The following is a 19,146-nucleotide window of genomic DNA, read 5'->3' as shown; positions in this document are numbered from 1 at the left end:
GATCAGCAAAGGTCATTATCGGCTAGATTGGCCTGCTGGAAATGTTTTCTAGCTGCTGTTAGCATAGGATTGCCTGTGTTTGCAGGGGTTAATAGATGGAATCTGATGCAATCCCTCCCACTTTTCCCAGCAGTTTTCATTAGACAAGTGCTCCATAGCAACAGTGAGATCACTGGAGACAGTATTTCATTGATTTCTCCCTCCCGCCCCCTTCCATCTTTGAGCCATTCTTATCACTGAAGTGCAGTTGGGTGAAAAGACAGGGGTTTTTATGCAGAACACTTATGTGTGCTTCTGTCTTGTAAATAATTTGGAAAGCAGAAATCTCTTACATCTTTTGTGTTTAATGTTTCGCTATGTATTTAAAGAGAGATACAGGCTTAGGGGGCTGGATCACCGTACCTGCTGTAGCTGACGTTCTCAAGTATTCTTGCATTGTTTGCTGGTCTTCTAGGGAAAAGAATAATGTAGAACAAGACCTGAAGGAGAAAGAAGATACCATCAACCAGAGGACAAGTGAGGTCCAGGTAAATAAGACACACGATTATTGTTCAGACACCTGATACTGCACCGTGGCAATAATCTAATGGCAGTGGGATTTCTGAGTCTTTAGATCACGTCACCTATTAAGTGAAAAGGAAAAAATCGGTGGTAAGAAGAACGTACTTTGAAGTGCACTTGCTATATGAATGTGTGTTGATGGAGGTGTGTATATTTATATAAATCTGCAAGATCCTAGGTTATGTAGCCTGCGTGGTGTGTTACATGAAAAATATTGCAAAAGCACAGTTTTAATATTTTTTTCTTTTTTCCTTTTTTTTGTCTTTTAGCAAGGCTATCTAGCGTGTAATTAAAACTAAAGAAGGCACTGTAGCCTGGCAGAGTAATAAACTTAAGTGGCTGAATTAAAAGGTCTTGTATGTGGGGCTGCTGCTTAAGAGTCACAGTAATTACCAGCTTGGGAGAAATGTTGCCTCAAGTTTAATTTTGCCCAACATAAGTGAGTTTTTAAAATAATCTGTTTGATTTTTATTTAAAAGGATGACATTGAATTTCCAGAATACTGGAAAATTAAAATTTTACAGGTGTTTTAGTGGGATTAAAAAATATACAGTCAGCATCAGTGTTTAGGGTGCTAACAGTCTAGCCAGGCTCTGAATGAATGAAATGCTGCAAAGCAATATTTAAATTTTAAGCTGCAAAAGCAACTGGAGTTGCTGCTTTAAGAAAAAACTTAAGTGTGATATCTGATCACTTACATTTATTTCTACATTTATGTTAGAAATCTGTATTATTTTAAGTAATATTTTATTTGATTATGAGCAAATGATGGAAGATTTCTGCTTTTTACTTTGGGTTGGGCAGAAAAAAGAGCCAATGTTACAACTGTTGTGAATTTTGTGCTTGCTATTTCCGATGCTTCAAGCCTGGATGATCATTAACAGTCTGACCTTTCAGAAGATAATCAGATGTGGCCTGTGAGTCACGATGGCAGCCAGATTCGGCGATTCAGCGGCTGCAGGAACGCACACGGAAGTTGCCCGTGTCTGTGGTCCTGGCCGTGCACGCAGCGGTCATTCCTCCCCGCCCTGCAGATTGTTTTTTCACACTGTTAAAATTCTTACGAGCACTGCTGGTTTCGCACACAGGATGATTTTGGTAGTGTTTGCTGGAATCTGCGTGTGCTCATGTGAAGGTTGAGTTCTCTGGTGCCTTTGCACAAAAGGTATATAAAGCTAATAAAAACCTTACCTTTAACATTACAGTATTAGTGTCATCTGCATGTGTTTAGTGTTTGATGGCCAGCTGCATCACAGAATCAATGAAGTCATTGTATCTCAAGCAGTGATGTTGGAAGCAACTGCCTCGGGTCTTTAATCTCTTAGTGGTCACACAAGCTGACTGTCAAATACAGCATTACAGAGCTCTGTCAGTCTGCAGAGAAGGAGCAGTCTCTTACTGGCCTGCCAGAAAAATGAAAAAGTACCAGGGCCGAATAGGAAATGGCTGCAGCATTTATTTAAGCTGGTGGCCTTTTATCTCTGGTCCTCTTCTTCCTCCAGAACGCTGGAGGATCTGCATGTTTCAGGAAACTTTCTAGAACTTCAGAGAATAGTGGTGACAGGCTGAGAACATCTTTACATCATGCTTTTTTCTTCTGGTTTTAGTCTAATGGTGACTTTTCTAAAGATGGTGCATAAAAACAGTGCACTGTAATCTGCCACCTTGGATCACACTGGTTTTATGGCATCACACTCTGAGGTTTCTGGTACCAGAATTACTTCCATGGACAAAAACTACAATATCCAATATAGCCGTGATCTGTGATGGGTTAAACTGATTCGTATGGGAGGAGGGAAAGCATTACACTTATTTCTTCTATAAAATAATTTATATAGTATGTAAATAGATATTAAAAAGCAAAGACAGAAGAAGACTTGGAAGACAAACATATACTAATGGGTTTTAATTTGCTTATTAAAATACCAGCCCTTCAGTAGCAAAGATTAAGGGGTGTGGTTTTTTGAAAAGTTACGAGCAGAGTCACAGAGATCAAGAAACTTCTAAAGCACAATTTCCTTAGTGTGCAATTGGATTAGCGTTTTCCTATAAATATGGGAGTAAAACTCAGGTTTGAAATGTTTTTCTTGGCAGTAGAGACCGCCGTTTTACAGAGTTAACATGTAACTAAAACATTAGTTTTTGACCACATACCAAGTGATGTCTGAACATGCCTTTACCTGGCTGTCCCCATGCTGCTCACCACCGTGCTGCTCTTCTCGATACAGATGTGGAGGACAGTGTGCCCCAGCGGCCACTACCTCAAGCTGTGGGCTCTTGGGCACATGTGCTGGACTCTCATCTTCCCTCTAGCACTTCCCTTGTAAGGCCTGGTTTGTCAGTCTACCTGCTAAGACTCTGAAATAAGTGGTGATTCTCCTGGCTTTTCCAACAACTACTGCATGTTCCCTAGAATTTTACTGAGATGAAGTCGAATGGTCTGTGTTTTGCTTTTCAGTAGGACACTGAAACTTTGTAAAGAAATTTTTAGAACAAATGCATGTAACTCCTGCACCAAGCATAGTATATGTTCACATCAGCCGGGGAACAGAGATACACCTGCATGTGAGATGCTGCTTCAGAGAAGAGGGGGGAAAAAAGTGGAAGGTGTTTTAGCACTGTGGCCTTCTTGAATGTTTCTGGCCTCCTTGTCTTTTGATCTCCTTGTTGGCCTGAGTTTTCGTACAGATTTACACTCCAAGTATCCCACTCAGCACTGGATTCTCCCTATTCTTGGCTGGTTGCAGTATACCACAGCCATTAGAAAATCAGTGAAATTTATTTTTTCTGTGCTGTTTCAGGCTTAACAGTTCTTGGCACATGAATCATTTGGTGGAGCAGACTGGCAAGCTATTGTCTGTCTGGAAATACAGATCTCTAGACTTCCCTGTCCCACACTGCGTTAGCAGGGAGAGTTACAGTGATCAGAAATCTAGTGCAAAGATTGCTATTGCCATAAAAATGCCAGTTTGCACCACCTTAAATATGTTAATCGTTTTCATACAGAATCTCATTCAGGGCTTGAACATCAAGATGATGCTTCTCTGCTGAAGGTGTTCTCTGAAACTGAAGCTTAACTGGAGCTTGGTTTACTGCATGAAGATGCATCTTTGAGTATTACCCCCAGTTCTGTGTATTGTATCTACTCCAGTAATTCATTTTGGAGTGGTTATGTGAACATGTTTGGTTCTTGTCGTTTTTCCCCCTTCTTTTCTCTTCTGAAAGCTATCAGGCATAGTCAGGTCTTTCCAGCACTTCTCTACTGCTGTGCCTAGGGCAGACATTGGGATTCAAGGAACAGTAGCAGGAGCGGAAATTATCTATATTCAGCTTGTGCGCATGTGAATTCTTGCTTCCTTTTGGAGAAAGGAAAATGAAATCTCTCTAAGCTGATAGTTTTTCCCTTGTTGTTTGTGTTGAGTGTCAGCTGATACTTGCTTTTCAAAGCAGTGTAAAATGATGAATGGATCAAGACTGTCCCAATTATCCAAGTCGGTAGCTGCTGTCAGAGCCTTTTGTGTGTGCACCGGTTTGTCTTCCATGGATTAGAAACAACTGGTAATTCACCTAGTTTGACTGCTGTACATCAGTTGTGTACCTTTTCATGAACTGCAAATTTGATTTTTGGGGTTTGTTTTTGTTTGTTTTTAATCAAAGTACCTATGATGTTTCTTTAGGTAGTCTTTGGTTGCCTTGAGGTTACCTATTTCCCTATCATCTGACTGCTGTACCATATGCCTTTCTATTTCTGTCTGGCATTTTTGTCCTGCTTATCTGGAGGTGTTAGCACACTTGTATGAACTATCTTGCTCACCAAAAAACCCCTGAACACACCTAAAAAAAGACAAAAGGATCTTGGCTTAGAGCAGCACGCGAATGCATGATTTAATCAGAAATTCATGTCAGCCTGTTTTCTTATCCTCCTTAATTTTCTTTTATCTCTCTTCACTTTTCTCTGTTGTTCATGATTCTTCCTTCAATTACCGTTTTTTTCTTGGAAAGGCTGCAATCTTCTCTTTTCATCTAATACTTTTGCATTAATTCTTTTTGATCTCCCTGTCTTATCTCCATTTCCTGACTTTGATGAGTCTTTCTTCTTCCTGAATTATTTTCTTGACATTGTTTTCAATGTTATCTCTGCAGTTGTTGAAATATAAGCATTCGTGCTGCTCAGAAATGAACTAATTATCAGATGTTGCTACTTAATGTACTTAGACTACAGGACACATACTTACTACTATAGAAGGGACTGCATTTGGGTTAATAATGCAGTGATTTGGTCCTTTACCGTGTTGTTAAAACGAGTTCCTATTTAGCCATGTGTTTTTGAGGGGAAAGGAGCAGAATAAAGAACCTCTCTTATTAAATAACTCAGTAAAACATTGCTGGAACATAGGAGAGAGATAATGTAGCAGCTGGAGTAAAGACAACTTCTAAATTCTAAATGAAACCCTAACCTCCCTGTGACTAAACAAGTTAATCTGTGTTGATGCACAGTCTTCAGTATTTCAGCAAGATTCTTTTTACTAAATAAAAGGAAAAGCAAATAATTTGATTATTTTTATATCTTAGACATAGAATTTGAGAATACTTGCTCGTCTGATACGTTCTAAACAACAGCTTTTGAAAGACGTTTTGTTGATACTCTGAAATCTGAGTTCCTACCACAGTTTGTAGTGTGGAGTTCAGTGGTTAGGTGGAGAGAGGGAACAAATGCAAAAGAGATCTGTTTTATTACAGGATCTACAAGATGAAGTAAAGCGGGAGAGCAGTAATCTGCAAAAGCTGCAAGCTCAGAAACAGGAAGCGCAGGAAATCCTTAATGATCTTGATGAGCAGAAGGCCAAGTTGGAAGAGCAGCTGAATGATATCAGGCAGAAGTGTGCAGAGGAGGCCCATCTGGTAAGGTGTAGGGCTAAGGCCCTTCAAAGAATAAATGCCTCATTTCGAAGAACTTAGCCTTGCAGCGGGTTGTGGTTGTTGGGGAAGAAGAAAAACTCTTAACAAATAAATGGCATGAGTGTCAAGATTTTGTGGCCAACAGGCCGTAGGAAATATGTCACTTGTTTCAATGACCTCTTAATTTAGTATCAGTGTGTCAAGAAATATACTGAGATACACTTGCACACAAATAAGGTTAAGTGTAAACAAGTAATTCAGAATTATAATGCAATGTCAGTGTAATTAGAAGCACTAATGGCTGTGACTGATTTATTAGTAGTTTAAAAAAAATATGTAAATTTTTTTCTAATATAAAGCTATAGTGGGTTTTTTTTATGGTCTAAAATTCTATTTCAGTATTAGAAATACCTGTCTTGGTCAGGAAAACATGTGGAATACGAGGATTTTATTGAGACCAATAGGCAATTAAATTTTCATTCAGGTAAAGTCTATAAACTCTGCAATTGCTATGAGGTCTTTATTTTTCTGATCATAAATACTACTGTTTGGATGTGTTTGGAGGTGGGTTTTGTTTGTTTGTTGTTTTCATTTATTTGGCTTTGAAATATTTGTTCGTGCTTTAGATTGCCATGCTGAAGGCTGAAATAACAAGCCAGGAGTCAAAGATTTCAGCGTATGAAGATGAACTGAGCAAAGCTCAAGAGGAGCTGAGTCGTTTGCAGCAAGAAACTGCAGAGCTTGAGCACTGCATAGAGTCTGGGAAAGCACAGCTGGGACCTCTGCAGCAACATCTGCAGGATTCACAGCAAGAAATCAATTCAGTAAGGCCGTGTGAAAGCAAAACAAATTGAATTTAGCTGCCAATCCTTAGTGTGGCTTTTCGTAAGGAAGAGGTGTTGTTTTCTTTTTTCTTCACTGTTTGCTCATGTCTTTAGTTGCTTACACACACGTGTTCTGTGGCAGTAGTTGTTAGGATTCCTAGAGGCTGACCGAAGGCATTCATGTTACTTCATGATTTTTCTCCAAGTTTTGTTAATAAAAGGGAATTAATTTATTATTCTTAATAAAGAATCTGTCTTAATGTAATGAGTGAAAAATGGATCATGCATGTTTAAATTATCCATGTCCAGCAGTTATTTAAGCTTTCTTCCTCAGCCATGGCGTGGGTCATGCTTTCACTACTCTTTAATTGATGTGAAGTTGGTATAAAATTACTAACATTTACTTAGTGCATTGTCGAAGGGGGGAAATAAGGTGAGTGTAAGCATAAATTGGATTGAAACTAAATAGAGAAGCAGAGAGGTGGCTGCACTGGTTTTTAAACACAGAGCTGTGCTTTGAGGTGTCTGCTGTAACTTAAAAGGAGCACTTGTAGTTCCTATCTTTAGTTAGTGATTTACTTCAGTGATGGGTTTGCTGGCGCACCCTTTCCTCATCATTCTTCTCCTTCTCTGACTTGCCAACTAATATATTAGCCAGAGTCACATAGTTCTCAAGTTAAAAACAAACCAAAAAGCCTCCCTGTTAACTTTGAACCCTAGAAATGTCTGACTTTTGGGTTGGTCATGTCACACAATTCCTGTCTGTAACTTGGTAAAAACTTTTTTTTTTCTCAAGACTTCCCCTCCTTGTGTTCACGCAAGGATACTTTCTTCTGTTGAAGAGCCTCATAACTTATTCATAAGTTTAACATTTGGCTTTGAGGTTTAGAAACTGAGAAGTAAACGAACAGATTTTCCATGGCTTCATCACAGGTCGAGAGAAGGTTGTGCCATTTCAATATGAATCTTTGTGATGAACAGATCTGAGGCTGCTAATAGAAGTGGTCGTGCTTGACTGTACTGCAAACTTTTTTAGTAGGTTTTATATTGGTACTCTTTGTTTTATTGCTCTTGGCTCACAAATAATGAACAATAGGTGCTTTGGTGCTTCAGGCAAGATGATCTAATGTTTGATCTGAGGTCAGTGTGTTTTAAAGACACCTGGGGGTGTCTTTGCTGCCACCTGACTTGTGACATGAGCCAGGCAGTGAAAACTGAGGTGACTGACCTACCTGAAGGCAGTGGGATTTAGACACCTGGATACCTGAACTGTGTTCATCCTTCTGTACAATCTGCCAAATCCAGTAATTCCTTCATACCTGGCAGGTTGGTTGTAGATGTTTTTCCATTGAGGCACCGGATTAAGCATATTGCTGAGACAACGTGTGAGCGTGACTGCTTAAGAAGATACACTGTGGATTTTGTAGACTTCAGAAGTCACGTGGGAGAAAATAATGAATTTGTAGTTTTCCTTCTTGGAAGATGAAAATTCAGATAAAGCAGCCTTTTTGATTTAGAGTTTAAGGCAACTGCAAATGCATAATTTAAAACAAACCAACCAACCAAAAAAACACAACCCAAACAAAACCAAGCAACCAAAAAACCTGAAAGCTTTGCAATTTGTCTCATGAGTCTGAGTAGAAATAAAGCAACAAGTCTTGATGTTGCCAGGTCTTTCTGGCAGAGGAAGGTTCTTGGGTCTATTGTTCAACCACACTGCATCTCTTCTAAATCATGTTTGTGCTTGTCTCTCAAATTTCACCCTCTGATTGACAGAACATGTTTTTTATTACATTTTCTTTTGAAAATAAGATTTTCAGACATGTAACTTCCCTCTTAAATATAAGAGGAGATGGTCATAGCTTCTGTGTGCTGCCAGTACTGATGCATATACATTTATTTCTGTTTACAGGTGCAAACAAAACTTACTGAGCTGAAAGAGTTGGAAAATAACCAATTTAGTTGGCACACTCAGCCACATAATACACTTGTTAATGGAACAGTGGATCATTCAAGTCTTAGCAACAGCAGCAGTGAAACTGCAAACCTCAATGAGAACGCTGAACGGGAAAGCATAGCAGAAGATGAACAAATAAACAGTGTGTCTCCAGTGAGTAGTGTTTTGCCTGCTTGATGATGATGCATTGCAGCTGTGAAGCTGGAATAAGTCAGGAATGCATTGAGATTGATTGATTGTTTTTAAACACTTGCACAAGTGAAATTTCAGGGTGTTGTTCTGAGGGACTATGTTCCAACAATCTGAAAGTTGACAAGCAGAAAAGGAGGCATTTTGAGCTTGGCAGGGAAGTGGCAATAAAACTTTTTCTGTATTTGTTTCCAAAGCCAAATTTCGTAAACTGAATAGTAGATTTAACATAAAGGAGAGCAGCTGGCTCCAGTAATGGAATAAGGAACAGTACAGAAAATGTAAAGCTGTCTTGTTTTAAATGTCCCTCTTTATGTCCCAGTAGATTCTCGATTGACTTTTTTTTTAACTTTCACAAGACCTATGGCGTGTTTCAGTATGTTCTATAATATGTATGAACCTCTTTAAGTATTGAATAGCTAAAAGAATATACTAAAGAATATTTCGAGTGGTGTAGTCTTCTATTTGCTTATTTATGATGAATTGCTTGTTATTCTTGTATAGATAAGAGGTAGTCCTGAAACAACAGCTTCTGTTGTGGAAGAAGAGAAAGAGACCCCAGGTGCAGCGACTACCAAAAAAGTGAGTTTGTTCAGACTTGGAGGAGGAAAAAGTAAATTTAAAAAAGCTACTTAAACCGTTTCAGGGTTGCACCATGTCACTTGCATGATGCTGATACAACAACAGAGAAATAAAACTGACACTTCTTATTGGTTTTATTAGAGTATAATGTCATTAAAGGATTTAATCTCCTATGGCAGGCATGTTGTTGAGAAGTATTTTGTATCTCCACTGATGAATTATGTACAATTTTTGCTTTTTTCAGCTTTAAGAAACTAGTAAATGGTAACACAAGATGACATAAGTGTTTTCTGTCCTGTGTGTCTTAAAAATTTAATACCTCTCTCTACTTCTTTTGCATTGCCCAGGAAAATCCATTTGATGCTGAATCTAACCCACTGCCTGATCTGGTTTCTGAAGCCAGCTTGGAGTTCTTCCAGTCTGACCCTTTTGTTGGCAGTAAGTAAACTTTTTTCCTCCAAGTGCAGATTTGTGAAGCGGATGACAAACTTGGATGACACATCTCAGACTAATCTTCATGTTGAAGCTGCTCTTTATAGAATAAATGTGAAGGTGTTTGAGTGACGGGAGTGTGCAGCCAATAGCTTTACAAAAATGGAAATGAGAGTTGCAGGGTGTTTCTCCTTCCTTCCTCTGGAGTTTCTAATTAGCTGTGAAAACTGCACCTTTTCCTCGCTGCTCTTCCTGAGTACCTCTCTTGCCCCCTAATTTGCAGCACAGATCCACAAACAAATCAACTGAGGGTTCAGTGAGCTGTGGTGTGGGGAGGGCGTGGGTGGTTGAGAATGAATGGCTGTGGCCTACTTATGGTGAGTTTGGCACTCAGGGAAAGGTAATGTGGAACTGCACCATCTGTTCGTCTTGTGCAAGTGCTATGCTTTATTTTAAGAACTTGTTACTTACGAATGCTGTTGCTCTGATTTTTTTTTCTTTTATTATCTGTCTATATGGAGCCACTTGGAGAAGGGGAGTTAACTTGGATTAACTGCTGAAGCAGATGTTTTCAGCCACATTAACATGATTTTACATGCTTTCAGAACCAACATGGTCTGATCGATTCAGCTCATATTGCTTCAAAAGGAAAATGAGCCAAATTTGTTTCAGATCACTTGGCTTTTGAAAGAATGTCAGTGCAGATTTAATACTTCTAATGAATAAATTAAACTAATTTAAAACAGCTCGAATGTTTCTGTGTAGATATGGCTTGATTTTTGTTTGTATTGAAGTGGTCCTACTTACTGCACATGACAAGGCCTTTCTGTCAGAGGAGAAAGTTATGTCTAAGTAGCCAAACTTTTGGGGTTTGTGTGCTCAGTATGTTCAGGGGTAGATACTGACAGCTGAGAGAGTACGTCTGCGTCTGTCAGGTGTAGGGACTACAACCGATGCAATTGGGACCATGCATCCAGTACAGAAATGAACACTGAGGAGCTACCATCCATGGCACATGTGAGAATTAATCAAAACTGGGACTGAGCTTCTATCAGTGGTTAGCCTGGTCTACAGGGCTAAATAACGTGGGTGTTACGGACAACACCCAACAGAAATGCATCTTTGAGATGGCTGCTTGTGTGTGTATTTCATGCTGGTGATGGGCTACTTGATTAGTATTTGGTTCATCTAATGCTAGCTCTTGTAGCTCCACTGAAAACAGTGAAATTATTCCTTTGAGTGAGTTTTTGAAATGTTGCTGTAGAAATGATTTAGTATCCACATACGTGCTTTATGACGAGTAACTACTTTTTTACAAACACAGGTGATCCCTTCAAAGACGACCCTTTTGGGAAAATCGGTGAGTAACTTTGTCACTTCTAATGTCTTTGTTTTTCCTAAAGATTCCTACTAGAAGAGTATGTGGGGAGAAGTGTTGCCTATTTCAGCACAGAAAAGGTAGAAGTAACCCAAAATTCACCATAGGATATGGCAGTAGCAGCTGGCCGCTTTTGTTAAAGCTTTTCAGAGAAAGCCATTGCCAGTGAACTTCTCTTGCTGTTAAAGTGTCCTTAGTTGGGATTTAAGTATGTGAAGGTGTTGAACAGAAGGCTCCAATCTCCCGCTGCCTGTTTTGTATGCAAAGAAGTAGGACTGTACTCTTTAAAAGACTCTTACTAACTTTCTTGAGACCTAAACATTGAGAAAGCCGAGAAGTGCCTATTTAGACTGGCTGTCTAGGCAATGTCATTGTGCTGCTTGCTGCATCCTGAATGGAGCTACTGGTGACAAAAAAGCAAACTGGCCAGTAGGAAGGCTGCAGCAAAATAGTATTGTGCACCAGCTGTCAAATAAGAAAACATCAGTTGTGTCTGGGGAGTAAAGAGGAGGAGGGTAGGAAAGTTCTGAGAAATATTAGGTTTTGTAAACTGCTTCAATTCTAAGGGGCTTGGTTAAAGAACCTGTATGCTCAGATGGTTCTGGAACTGAACCACAGGCACTCTACAAAGCTTTTCATGATGTGCAGAACACACTGGCTTGTCTAATGTTTTGAATCACAACATACGAATTATTCACAGGTGAATTTCGTACTTCAAAGATCCTTCCTCTTAAACGTGTCACCTTCCTGCAGTATGAAAAAAGCAATACAACGTTTAGTTTTGAAGACTTCAAGCTAAGTGAAGCTAGCAGAAATGTTAATGAGTTGTTTACTTTTTAGATCCCTTTGGTGGTGATCCCTTCAAAGACTCAGATCCTTTTGCAGCTGACTGTTTTTTCAAACAATCCTCCACTGATCCTTTTGTGACTGCTGGCACTGATCCATTTAGCACCACAGACAACAGTAATAACATCACAGTGAGTTTAACAGCATACCTTTTACTTCCTTCTGTATATGACTTGGACAGTGTAACCTATTTTGTGCAGTTGGACAAGCCTTGAAATGCTGATATTCAGAAACCATATAGATAGAAGGTTACCTCTTACCCCATAGCTCTATCTTTTTTTGTCCTATTTTCTAGAAATAGTCACAGATGAAATAGAAGTAAAAATCTTTTAAATGTTTCAATGTGGAGCTTCACTGCTCCATGGATAAGAACATTTGAGAATGCTGAACTAAGCTCCATTGGTAGCTGGTGGACCATACTGAACACGGAAAGAAACCCAAGATTAATCTCACCAAGATATATTGAGACACTTAATTTTTGCCTCTAAAGCTTACAGTTTCAATAAGTATGTTTTCTGTCTTATCTGAAACCTGATGTGGTATGGGGTTTCACCTCTGAAAAGTCAAAATGGTTCTACAGGGGTATGTTTGGGTTTTGTTGGGTTTGGTTTTGTTTTGTTCTTTAAAATGAGTCATTGGAGCCCTCTCATAATGTGGACATTCTTACTGAATGTACCTCTTTCAAGTGTACTTGGATGTAACTTTTAGCTGTTCGCATTATAACTGAGCAGTTAGTGATTAGTCTTGAGCCTATAATAAGGTAGAGTTGGGCATGAAACCTTCTCTGATGTAGGACAGAACTTGATGAAAATTAGGTAATATTTAGGGTTGATAGACAAACACTTCATCTAAGAAGCTGAAATTCTTCATGTCGTAAGTTTGTCTCCATTGTTTTGCCATCTCCTCTCAGTACTGCTTCTGTTCATGCCTCCCTTCCAATTCTGTGTGTATAATATGTATATACATATATATAAGTCAGATATGTGTACATTAGAATTAGGAACCAAGTTAAGTGACTGCAGAGTGTGTCTGAGGGGAACCCACAACAGCCAAGACAGTGAGAAATCCCTGCACCTCACAGTGGTGTTCTTGTCCTTCCACATCATGTGCACGCTTTGCAGATCTCGAGGTGGTATTGCACACCACAGCCTGTACCTCCAACCTTAAAAATGAGTTTTCTACAGTCTTTACTACTTTCTCAGCGCACTATCCTTTGCTAAGTCTTAATATTCTAATATAACCAGGTACTGGTCATGTTTCAGTCTGATAATAAGAGAAGTACATAAGAGGAAAAAAAGAAGAAAAGCATCAGAGCTGCGGTGTGGGATTATCAGTTGATTCCTGTGAGATCTGTATTTCTGAAGTTATGAATTCATCCTAAATACTTTACCACACTTCTGTGGTGTTGATATCTTTTAGTTTTATCTTCATGAAAGTGGCTCTGGTGGTAGAAACTGAGAACAAAATTTTGCATTACTGATTACCAAAGTACGTTGCACATATTGCACCTTTTTTCTGTCCTTTGAAAGTATTAATCACTGTTCTGAGGAGGAGTTTCTGTTAATGGACTTGTTTACTGATGCTGATAAAAGCTACTTCCAAAATATTTTCACTTAAAACTTCTGAGCTAAAATAAATCATGATTGTATTCTTAGAATGAGGAAACTTTTAAGCTGAAAACCAAATTTCCCTCCAAAGGATTTTTTTTATTTTAGACAGAGGTATCGAAGAAGAATGACCCTTTTGCTCCTGGTGGAACAACGGTGACTGCATCAGAGGATCTAGGTAAAGGTAGATTATACACATCAGACTCCTTGGGCTTCATTTTTATTTGCTTTTGCTTATTTTTGTTTCTAGTATTTTCACTAAATTCATGATGGAACATTTTAGGGATTTCCTAAGTTTTCTCAATTTTCCTGCAAGTTTGCAGGGAAGTATTTTTAGAAAACAAAACTGTCCCATTATTTGTAGTGCTCACCAGTGAAGACTGAGTGTAAAAAATTTTCCTCTGCCTTACCTAAAACCGGTAAAATATTCTGCTGTAAGAGTCTGGACTATTTGAATGGTTTGCACCTGCTGCCTGTTAGGGCTCTTTTTAGAGATTTCATGTTACTTTCCAAGTACTGTACAGAACAGCTTGTAGCACAAGAGATGTGGGATAGAAAGCTTGCTCCTTTTGTTTTGCTGTGACCTGCTCCCATCTGAGGGCTAACGATGTTTTAGCAGAAACCTGGTATCTTTATTTTTTCAAGTTGCACTGACAAGTGGTAATCTAAAAGGTGAGTCCATGTGTGATTTCGTATTGTAAACCTGTTCAGTTTAATTGTAGGAAGAAACCTTGCCACTTTCTAGGGATGCAGAAGTGAGTATTGGTAAAGACGGCGCGCTTCGTGCTTTACAGTAGAGTGGTGGCTTTTACGTCTTTTGAGGCATGTAGCAATGAAAGGGTACTGCTGAATTAGACTGAGATGATAGGAGGTTTAGATACTTTATTCCACAAGTGGGCCTACAGGCAGACGTGAGCTCTTGTTCATGTTCATATATATACACACATACATATAAATATACACGCACATTTGTATATGTACATTTGTGTATGTACAAATACATATGTATATGTATATTGTACATTTGTCTTTGTATTTATTGGTATATGCACACAAAAAATACCTCTGTGTGCATACATATATATATCGCAGCAAAACATCCAGTAGTAGGGTTATTTAATACTTTCAGTGGAAATAAACTTTTTGAAACCTAGGAAACCAGAATACCAGCACCTTCTGTTGAATTAAGTTTTGAACAGTTGTTCAGGAGAATTGTTCTTCTTCGTCGGTAGCTGACGCTTAGTTTTTAAAAAGTTACTTAATAACTTAAATAAAAGTGACCACCTGATAAAATATTTCACTTGACTTAGTCTGTGCTGCCAAATGTGTAGCAGTTGCTTTTTTGAGGCAGGATTTTTTTTTCCAGTCTCTTTTGTATTTAACTTTTAAATTAATTCTGTTTGCCTGATTTGTGTGTGTTTAGCTACAGACCCCTTTGCCTCTCTGTTTGGAAATGACTCCTTTGGAAGCGGCTTTGCTGACTTCAGCACACTGTCAAAGGTAATACGAAGCTACTGCCACTCACAGAAAACGCATGAAACTGCAGTGGCAAGTCATAACTTACTCTACCAGCAGTTTCATTACTTCAATTTCAGATTTATATCTGAAGTGATACTATATTTTCTTAAAATCCACTGAGTTTAACAGCAAAAGTATTGCTTTTGCATGTATGACTGCGTTCAACTTTATATTGCTGTACATGCTAACCACTCCTGATTTTTAGTTAGTTTTGATCTTCTGGAGTATGTGGATGATATGTTTCAAAACAAACACAAGTATTTTCTTTTTGCCTTAGTCCAGACTTTCAGTTCTAAATCAATACTGCATTACTGAAAAGAACAGAAAGTATTAGTGGAATTGCACTGAAAATTTACACGTTGCTGTTTTCTTTGTTGAAGGCCAACAATGAGGATCCCTTTAGCTCTTCCACATCGTGTTCTGTCAGCAGTGTGATCATAACAAAAAACGTATTTGAGGAACCACCAGCTAAAAATGAGGATGTTCCTCCTGCATTGCCCCCTAAAACAGGAACACCCACAAGGCCCTGTCCACCTCCACCTGGTAAGAGCTGATACTGAGTTGCTGTTAACAGTTCGCTGCTTTGATGCTGGCAGTGGGACAGTAATTATGAGGGGATGGGGAAGTGTCTGAATGTAGAATGAATAAGCAAGATGTGAAACAAGTCTGGTTCTGATCTGTTGGTGGCTTCCTCAGAGTTAAATCTGGCATGGTGTTTGGGGTCATAGTTTGTTTTTGAAGAGAGAGAGGATTTAGAGAACAGGAAAAAACAAAGTTAGTACAGGCATCTGCAAGAACATTGCATGGCTGCAAATTAAATGGTTGTGGATGTGAAAAATTGTGAATCTTGCATTAAATTATGCTTCAAGTGAGAATTCAGTGTTTTTTATTTGGTTTTAATGCAGAATCATAGAATAGTTTGGGTTGGAAGAGACCTTAAAGCTCATCCAGTCCAACCCCTGCCATGGGCAGGGACACCTCCACCAGCCCAGGTTGCCCAAAGCCCCATCCATCCTGGCCTTGAACACTTCCAGAGAGGGGGCATCCACAGCTTCTCTAGACAACCTGTGCCAGTGTCTCACCACCCTCACAGTACAGAGTTTCTTCCTAATATCTGGTCTAAATCTCCCCTCTTCCGGCTCGAAACCATTCCCCCTTGTTTTATCACTACCTGCCCTTGTAGAAAGTCCCTCCCCAGCTTTCCTGTAGGGCCCCTTCAGGAACTGAGAGGCCGCAGGAAGGTCTCCCCAGAGCCTTCTCTTCTCCAGGCTGAACAGCCCCAACTCTCTCAGCCTGTCCTCACAGGAGAGCTGCTCCAGCCCTTTGAATTAAGTTGAATTTAAATGAATTAAGTAGGGTTAAATGACTGTCTCAGGTTTTCAGTTTAACTTTTTCCAGGTGGCCTTGCCAAAGCTCTGTAGTAGTAAACCCAGCCAATGTAATAAACCCGTTTCCTGTGCTATTTTCGGTTCTGTGATAGCAGAGTCCTCTGGTCTACTCCATGACATAAACAACCCTGTTTTCCAGAAAAGGCCGTGATTAACAAAGTTACCACCACCTTCTTGCGGTTGCAACAAGCCCATGTTACAACAGACTCTTTGCCCCCTCATCCCCCTTTTTTAATAGGTTGGAAAATATATTACTAGTATCCCTTTTTAAGTTTGTCTCTTGTTTCATTTTCTTTAAAGATTACTGCATAATCTTTTTACTATTGCACTATATGAATGAATCTGAAGGTGTTTTGGAAAACTGTAATGAGTGGCTATGACATGGTACACAGACCCACTTTTAGAACGCAAGCTTCTCGTGGCGAAACAACAGGATCCTTATCAATTGAAAAAATGATACTGTGATTACCTTGATAACCGTTCCCAATAAATTATTTTCCTAATGGAAATAAAAAAATAGAGATACTTAAGTGTATTTGTTTTTAGTTGCTCCCTTGGTCTGATTCAAAACAAGGGAATGCTTTTCCAAATGCCCCCCAGATCTCTCTCTTAATTGGTCATACTACTGGAATGTGTGCAGCAGGGCTGTTTGCTTGCTTCTGAAATCCGTTGCTTTTCTAGATACTGATAGGCGCTGTCATTTCATGATTTTGGGGGCAGATTTGGAGATTGTACACTTCATATTCTTATACTTATTAATCCTTCCCATAAAATAAATTTCCCTAGATGTCACTTGGAGCTGCTTCTGCCAAGTTAGTCAAGAAATAGACAGGTGGTGTTTGCCAGTAATAAAACATCATCAGTGAGTGAGAGCTGTTGTGGCAAGGTTATCTGTGACGTGTTCCTGAGGGGGTATTCTCTAAATCGTTGCCAAATTAGAATCTCTTTTGGTCTATGAAAGAATCTTTAGACTGACTTGCAACAGTGATATGCAAAATAATAAACTTTGGTTCGGTTCTGACATTTAAAATGGCAACAGAAGCAAGTTTTAAAATACAACATTGTAAGTGTCGAACTGCTTGCAGAACGTGCTGGTTGTATTCAGGAGACTGCAATGAAACCTTTTCTGTAAGCGGTGACACATGGAGAGAACGGTGAGATGAAATTCAGCTCAACTGTTCCTGGAAGTATTTGGGTTTATGTCCTTAAAGGTGTTGAATGCTGACTGGGGTTAAGCTGAAAAAAGAAGGAAAGTGGGGGCTTGTGCCTGATCCTGTTGTATCTGCAGCTCCTTGGGCAAGGATCAACACAGCAGTTCAGCCTGTGATTGCCTGCTCTTGTGCTCCTTCATTCTGTTCGCTGAAGAACTACAGAAATTCCAGGTCTTAGCATAGTGAGAGGACGTGGTGTTTTCAGGACTTACAAATACTTTCTGGTCTATGAATGAAATTGTGTTAACTTGATCCAACCAAATAACAGAGGAGCCTTGCTGGAATTATGAACAGTTGGTAAGCAGATGAAAAAAATACTGTGCTGATAGAATAGGGGCTCAAAACTGCTAGGCATTATCTTCCCCAAGCAGTTAATTAGTACATAACTCTGTTCTTGAATCATTAACATACATGTGCTCCTTTTTATCTGATTACCCTTCAAGAAACTATGGACCATACCCTCATTTTTCAAACTGGCAACTCTTTCTCTGAAGTCAGTGCAACTCCACTGGTTTGCTACAAGAGGTTGCTTCCAAGTAGCTTTTGAATTTGTTTTTTTTATTTTTGGCATGTTATTACCTGCTATCTTAAATTCATTTTAAATTCATTTTAATCTAAGGGAAAAGACCTATCAATCAAATAGACTCTTCAGATTCCTTTAAACCAAGCGATCCATTTCAGCCTTTCCCCACCCCAGATATTCCCAAAGAACAAGAAGCAGATCTATTCTGTGATCCATTTGCTCCCACCAGCATCAGTAAAGAGGCTGACCCCAACAATTTTGCAAACTTCAGTACTGTGAGTAAACATTTTTTACATTTGTTTCAGTATAATGACAGCTTTGAATTGTTCACACTGAAGTCTTCAGTCTGATTTAAAATACTAACACATATCCCATGTACAGAAGGGATATTGCCTCCAGTTACAAACAGTATTTACATTTAGTTTACAGCTGCGGCTGTCCTCACACAAAATACTGCAAAATGTAGTTCACTGTTTAAATTGCATTGCATTTATGTTGGGTTTTTTTTTCCCATGGAGGCCTCCTAGCTTTTAGAAAATAGGACTTTGAAAATATCTGTGTTCTATAGTTCATTTTATCAGAGCATGAGGCAGATTTAAATTATGTATCTATAACGAGCACACTGTTAACTATCCAATTAAAAATAAAACAGAAGGTGTGATTTTAATTTAGCTGTCATGGAGCTGTTTGGTCATAATCTCAGTGCACTGAAATATTGATGAACAGCCTTATAATGGTGTATGTTAATGGAATTTAATCTGGTCAGTTTTGAATGGCTAGTAAATTCCAGACTTATGTGCAATGAAGTAAAAAGTAGTAAGTGTCTCTTTATAACTAGAATCCATTTCATAGACGTCGTGGTGTCCAAGCAGTAGAAGCAAATCTAAAGGTTTGTGCATGCCTATGTATTTCTTTTTCTGTTGAGCTTTTGCAAATGGGAGTTTTGAAAGGCATCATCTCACTTTCAAGCTTGATACCTGTTAAATGCAATTTGCATTTACAGTATCTTGATCATACTGCTTTTCTTATTTTCAGGCCTAATAAATTATGTGCTTGATTGAAGTAAACTGAGGATTGACAGGCTCTCAGAATTGACTTGCACTGGTTGATGTGTCTTGTAGCATGATTATTTCTGAAATGCTGTTATTGTAATCACTGTTACTAGTTGGAGGGACTGAGAAGCCACTTTGTAGGAGAGAATGTGAAATGTGGAAGAGAAAGCTTTCTGAAG

General features: G+C 39.0%; 1 protein-coding gene across 1 annotated transcript in view; it reads left to right on the top strand.

The window, feature by feature from the left end:
* Positions 1 to 214: 214 nt before the first annotated feature.
* The window catches only part of EPS15 (epidermal growth factor receptor pathway substrate 15), a 20,741-nt gene continuing 1,809 nt past the window's right edge, over positions 215 to 19,146 (top strand). Inside the window, exons 1-12 of the mRNA XM_010194675.1 lie at positions 215 to 527; positions 5,302 to 5,463; positions 6,087 to 6,284; positions 8,197 to 8,401; positions 8,942 to 9,012; positions 9,360 to 9,450; positions 10,769 to 10,804; positions 11,663 to 11,799; positions 13,384 to 13,453; positions 14,699 to 14,775; positions 15,174 to 15,336; positions 18,012 to 18,190. Of these exons, the coding sequence (XP_010192977.1) occupies positions 357 to 527; positions 5,302 to 5,463; positions 6,087 to 6,284; positions 8,197 to 8,401; positions 8,942 to 9,012; positions 9,360 to 9,450; positions 10,769 to 10,804; positions 11,663 to 11,799; positions 13,384 to 13,453; positions 14,699 to 14,775; positions 15,174 to 15,336; positions 18,012 to 18,190 (1,560 nt within the window). The 5' untranslated portion in view covers positions 215 to 356. The remainder of the gene's footprint in view (positions 528 to 5,301; positions 5,464 to 6,086; positions 6,285 to 8,196; positions 8,402 to 8,941; positions 9,013 to 9,359; positions 9,451 to 10,768; positions 10,805 to 11,662; positions 11,800 to 13,383; positions 13,454 to 14,698; positions 14,776 to 15,173; positions 15,337 to 18,011; positions 18,191 to 19,146) is intronic.

Source organism: Mesitornis unicolor, unplaced genomic scaffold, assembly GCF_000695765.1.
Source record: "Mesitornis unicolor isolate BGI_N332 unplaced genomic scaffold, ASM69576v1 scaffold2861, whole genome shotgun sequence".
NCBI classification, from domain to species: Eukaryota; Metazoa; Chordata; class Aves; order Mesitornithiformes; family Mesitornithidae; genus Mesitornis; species Mesitornis unicolor.
Note: the sequence above shows the minus strand (reverse complement) of the source record. Positions and strands in the feature narration are given on the sequence as shown.